Source organism: Adiantum capillus-veneris, chromosome 1, assembly GCF_014529385.1.
Source record: "Adiantum capillus-veneris isolate H3 chromosome 1, ASM1452938v2, whole genome shotgun sequence".
NCBI lineage: Eukaryota > Viridiplantae > Streptophyta > Polypodiopsida > Polypodiales > Pteridaceae > Adiantum > Adiantum capillus-veneris.
Genome location: NC_140931.1, coordinates 29,585,116 through 29,591,323, shown reverse-complemented (window position 1 = coordinate 29,591,323; position 6,208 = coordinate 29,585,116). Strand labels below are relative to the sequence as shown.

Below are 6,208 nucleotides of genomic sequence, written 5' to 3'. Positions count from 1 at the left end.
TCAAAGTACATATTTCTTGGGCCCAAAGTACATATGCCTCTTTTTCAAAGTACCATGCAGGTGTTTGTACATTGTGAAATTACATATACCTTTTTTCAAAGTACCATCTATGTGTCTGTACATTGTGAAAGTATATATATGCCTTTTTGCAAAGCACCATGCATGTGTTTGTACATTGTCAAAGTACCTATTCCTTTTTTGCAAGTTCCATGAGTTCCACATAGGTTCTTTGTACATAATGTTGTATTACTTGGTAGATTTTAAAGTACTTGTCATAGTTTTATTGATAAATCATATGCATTTATCTTTCAAAGTACATATTTCTTGTTTCCAAAGTACCATGCATGTGGTTGTACATTGTGAAAGTACATATGCCTTTTTCCAAAGTACCATGCATGTTTTTGTACATTGTGAAAGTACATATGCCTTTTTTCCAAAGTACCATGCATGTGTTTGTACATTGTAAAAGTACATATTTGCCTTTTTTGCAAAGCACCATGCATGTGTTTGTACATTGTGAAAGTACCTATTACTTTTTTGCAAAGTACCTTCAATGGTAAGTTCCTTTGATTAGTACTCTGAGCCTATCCTTGGTACTGTCATAAGTCCCTACAGTGTATCCTTGCTACTTTTTTGATAATACTTGCAATTGGTGGTTTCAACATACCCTTGCTATCCCTTGGTACTATATGTATAAGTAATCATGATAGTTCATTTAATCTTGGACAAATGGACTAATATTTACTTCCCCTTTGTGGTGCAGAAAGAACTGCTTCACCTGGTAGCATTAGAAGCTACATGTGCTGCTCAAGTCAAATTTTGTGAGAGCTTGCTAGTGCAAGTGAAGAGAGGTGATTCGATGTTGCTATGTCCCACAGCTGGCGAGCATGGGAGTCAACTGCAGGCCAAAGTGACTGTTCCTGGAGCTTGTGCTGCATGTGGTTTAGGTTTTGTGGGTTATGACGTCGTGTGTATGTATACACTAGCATGTGGTGATACATACCATGTTTTGTGTTTTGCTCGATGGGCTGTGTCAAAGAAAGTATGTGCCAACCCCTCCTGTAAGCAGAGTGTTTCGGAATCGGCAAAGTCAATGCTTGTGCATAATGGTTGGTTTTTTATTCTCCATGTCTGCCTTGATTACTAGAGTTTGTTAAGAATGCTTTTAACTTATTTTGCACACTTTTGTGGTGTAGTGGTAGGTTCCAGTCATATGCCTTATGCAGTAACATTACCAGCTGAGGTGCCAATACAGAATGTTGATGCAACTCCCGACGCCCCCACTGTGGACACAAACATGCAATTTGTTGATTAGTCAACTCCAGCTGGTAGGGAAGGCTCATCCTTGGCAGGTGACAAAACTCTGGCTGGCGAGGAAGGCTCGCATGTGGCAGGTGACAATACCCCAGCTGTTAAGGTGGAGCCCTCTGAACAGACAGAAGGTGAACCAAAACAAAAGGTAATTGAACCAATGGAAAATGCTGATGTTACTTTGACGGATGTTGTAGCGCAAGAGGGAGTGGAAGCCGTGCAAAAAATGGTTCACGGTGATGCAAATCCAGATTCTCCTTTCTTCCTTAGTGATATGGTGAAGATCTCAAAGAAACGAAAGAAACACGATGATGGTAAGTTGTTTTGGCCACAAGACTTGGATCCCTATAGGCATTGAATGATTTTTATTGTCCCCCCTTTATGGTGCAGCTGGACAGTCCAAAAAGGCGCGAGCAACAGATATCACCCATTCACAACAGGAATCTAACAAAGCAGAGGATGAGAGTGATGGTGAGACCCCCTTTACGCATGAATTGTTCAGGAAAAGCATCTTAGCACATAGAGGAAGTTTGTAGGTTCAAGGTCATTGACAATGTCATTTCTGTAACTTATGTTCATGCTCAACTGCATCTAAGTCGAGTGGGTCTTGGTTTCAGGTGGAGATGGAAAAGTGACGAGCAAGGAAGTTCCGGAGTCACTGTCTCCCTCGAAGAAGTTCCCCATGAAAAGTACTCCCCTCCGACATCCCAGTAATATTTCCCACCCCCCAAAGCCTCGTGTTTGCAAGAAACTGTGACATTTGTCACTTAGTGTCTTCACTCTCTTGTAATGTCAAGAATCTTTGATTCTTGCTTTTGGAATACAAATGAGAATTTTATGTTGGCCTCCATTTGTCTCTTTTGCTTTATTGCAACGGTCACGTTTGTACAGTGTTCAAAAGGTTCTTAGTTTATTCCTTTTCAATTTGCAACCATGTCTTTTACAGAGATACCAAAAGAAAAGGGGACTCTCAAACTGCCTGTCGAGGAAATAATAATCATCAGAGATCCACCGCCCTATGTTCCAAGCACAATCACATCGTTGCCATTCGATAACCTTACACGACCAACATTAGTGTTTGATCTTAATGGTGTTCTCTGCGGTTCATGGTTTAAATCTAACCCTCCTGATCTGGAAACTATTGCATTCGACCTCATCCAAGAGGCGAGGGATAGGTTGATTGAGCCTTTTTTAGGATTTTTGCTATATGTATGATTTATGCATGCCCACCGAGCGGGAATTGTTGTAGTTTTCAGGTACCTCTTCGTTCCCAAGGATGCAAAACAGTTCTTAGCTTGGGCTGTGGGCTGGGAAAATATTTACATCTGGAGTTCAGCAATGCTGGAAAGAGTGGACAGAATAGTCTCTACAAGTTTTAAGGGGATTGGTGACTACTTCAGCGGATGGTCAGGACAACAGCTATGTAATGTAGCCACATTCTCCATGGCAGGTGGAAAACTAGTTTTTTTCAAGAATTTGAAAATTTTTCTGAAGGTGGTTTGATGATACGATGCGAGCAATGTAAACAGTTTTTATAAATGCCATTATAATCCTCCCGATTCCTACATCATTGTACCTAGCCTAGAGGAGCGGCGTAGTGACTCCTTGTCCAGGGTCATGAAGGAGGCTCTTGTGAAATGGCGTGATGCTACAGATCGGTCAGCCAAAGCTGTCACCTTCAATAATGTGAAGCCTACATCGGAGGACGACTATGTTAAAGCTGCACTTCGGCGTGGTGGAAAGATGACCAGTTATGAATAATACTTGAAAGGGCCACAATTGATGCCAATGCTCTTTAAGCGCTAGTGTCTCTACATTGTCATGTAGTGGTGTATTTGTAAAGAACTTATGTAATTTTGTGAAGCCAAGTTTTGTAGCAACCCCTTGTATAAGCAGACTTGTCATTACAGCTACCTATTTGTAAGCTAGCACTCTCCACAAAGCCATGTATATGCCTACTTCCCATGAGGGATGTTTTTTCTGCCAACATTCAAAATGCCTCTGTACTGACTGCCTAACATGTAACTAGCCGGCAACACGAAAATTGAATTTATAATTATTCCATTATGTCACCATTGTCGTTTTGGACTCAATTTATTTTGTGGGTAGTGTGTGCTTGGTTGTGGCTGTGGATGGTGTGTGAGACAGGCAAATGAAGGCTTCTACTACCCTGCTATGTTTCAAGATTGGAGGCCTCTTGTCATTACAATCATGCTGTTTTAGCATTCTACCACTGGAAAGTAGCACTACAAGTACCAACCATGGTACTTGGTGTACCCAATGTGCAAACAGGTATTTTAAAAAGGGACTGTGTAACCACCCACAATGGTACACTATCTTCAGACAAATACATGTGACAATGCTGGGAGACTACCAGCAATGGTACTTAGAGTACCAAATTTACAGATATGGTGCATTCATGATACTTAAAGTACCTAATCTGCACACTTCTACAATGAAGAACATGCACTTAGAACCTGTGATTGGTACTTTAAGACTACCTAGATACCCCCTATAAGTACCTGAACAAGCAGTAAAGTGCTTGAAACCTGAACTATAGTACTTAAAGTACCAAATTTAATGATATGTTGCAAAAATATAAAAGGAAGAATCAGGAGGCTACATTTGTGATTATGTGTTTTTGGAGGACTCAAATACAACGAACAGTAATTGTAGCAAAACAATTGTTTATCAGGCTCCAATATAGAAAGACCTACAAGACCATTGACATGCTGTTGTACACATTTTCATAAACTTCTGCAGATAATCTGAACTTATGTGGCTCACCATGTAAGGGTTCCAAGGGTATCTTGATGGATCGAACCAAGTGTGATGCCAACAACACTTTTGGCTATTCAGGAGGGATGTAATAAACATCCTCGATACCATCAACTAGCTCATAGTAGTATCCCTCAACCAGATATGAATTTGGAAAAATACAATTGTCCCAAGAATCTCTTAGTGCTCGTGCTGTTTTCTATTTCTCCTTTGAGCACCTCAAGAGGTAGAAGTCTGCTCCATCTTCGTTTGCATTTGTGGCAAAGTTGTCACCTACACGCAGAGTGTCACTGATTGCATCGTGATGTCCACCATACATAGGCGAATCTGATCCTTCGTTGTCACTTGGTTGATCGCTTTCTCCATCACTGCCATCCAAGGGTACGATGCTGATGTACTTCCAGTTCTCGACGTGTGTGTTGTTAAGGCATCGCCTCCAACGTTGTGACATACAAAACAAACAAAAACATGAGAGAGATCTGTAGCGCAATGCACACTTGTCATTCCTAGAGTGTCCATTCACACAATGCAATGAGCGTGACCCTTCCACTTGCTTGCAATTCCATTTCCTCTCCCTAGGTACATCAGCCGCTTCGACATCCCAAAAAATTCGAATCACCTCTGACTGGGTGTTTTCATCATGAAATTTATGTTTCAATAAATTGACCACATCCTTGGCACACATCATGTGCCAAGCATCAGGTTTCAATTGCTCATGTGTCAGAGCCCTTTTGACGATAGCACCAGCCCCATCCTGCTCTCCTTTGCCATGGCCCGATGTAAAGAAACTCCATAGTATCTCAATGCCAGTCAAAGAGTAGTACCTAGATCAATCACACATCTCAAAGACTAGGCAAGAACACAAAACTCGCACACTTGTTTAAGAGTCAAAGGAAGCTAGCATACCTTGACACAAAGAAAAATGGTCTAGATGCCTTGAATTGAGCAACACATCCGTCTGACCATACCCAATGCCGCTTCAAGAAGTTGAAACCTTGCTCCTGTAGCCACACACTATGAACTTGCATACAATGCTGTACAAACAATGTGTCATGCTCTTTGTCATCAAATATGTAAAAATGTATATATTTTAAGACCCTGTCAGCCTCGTCCCGAACATAAGTGATGTGCACCAAGATTGTGACTTGTGAAGAGTACCAATGCATTGAATGGATTTCATTTTGCTCCTTGAAAGAGTAATTTTCATCAAAGTCTATAACAGAGACTACCACGTCTTTAGGAAACCTTTGAATGCAGTCTTTGAATTGTTGAGATTGCCACCTGGCAATAAAATTGTGTTTGATGTAGATGGTTAGATGATTTTAAAGGAAGGATTTAAAGTCCTTGCATCCCATCTCCTTGACCAGTAGATCCTTGCGCTTCTTGCCTTCTTGATGGGCTGACGCAACGTTTTCAAACACCTTTACTGAAATCTGGAATGCATTTTCAGATTTTTCTCTTGGACAGAGCACTAACCGCTTTGATCCACATTGATCACATTCTCCCTTCAAGCAAGACAGTTTATGAAATGTAGACTCATCTGGCTTTGGACATAATACCATCTCAGCCAAGCTATTGATGCTACTATGTGTGTACACAGCAGCTCCACACTTTCCTAGGACCTCTTCTGTGAAGCATATATCACAACTGCAGCCACACCCTTCACTGTGCACTCCTGTCTTGTTTTGTCTCATCTGGTTGAATGCTTCCTTGATGTATATCATCTATATGTGATCAATACAGTAGCCAGTGTACATCCTTCAACTTGCGAACAAACCAAGGCTTCAATCCTTCTAAAGATCAGAGAGAGATCTTGATGTGTGAATACTGCATTTGGAATCTCCTATAGAGCTCCACCTGTCCAATGAAAAGTAAATCTCATCAAAACCTGTAGTCAAAACAAGGTCAAAGTCATTGTAACTTGAATTTTCTACCTAACATGGTACTTTCCTAGACCTTTCATAAGGTATTAAAGTACCTTAGACATTGTAAATGGTACTTTAAGAAGTATCAATTTCTGCAAAGTACCTAAGCCTCTGCAATTGGTACTTTAATAAGCACCACAAAGACTACCTCTAAAGTACCTATATACCTAGATTTGGTATTTTGGAAGTACATG

At 40.8% G+C, this 6,208-nt stretch overlaps 1 protein-coding gene across 1 annotated transcript; it reads right to left on the bottom strand.

Annotated features, from left to right (window-relative positions):
- LOC147464481 (uncharacterized) lies at window positions 1-5,813 on the bottom strand. The gene is made up of 2 exons (XM_086509342.1): window positions 5,452-5,813; window positions 1-112 (listed from the first exon to the last, which is right to left on the bottom strand). The coding sequence occupies exons 1-2, from the start codon at window positions 5,811-5,813 to the stop codon at window positions 1-3; spliced, it is 474 nt and encodes a 157-aa protein (XP_086365468.1).
- Window positions 5,814-6,208: the final 395 nt, after the last annotated feature.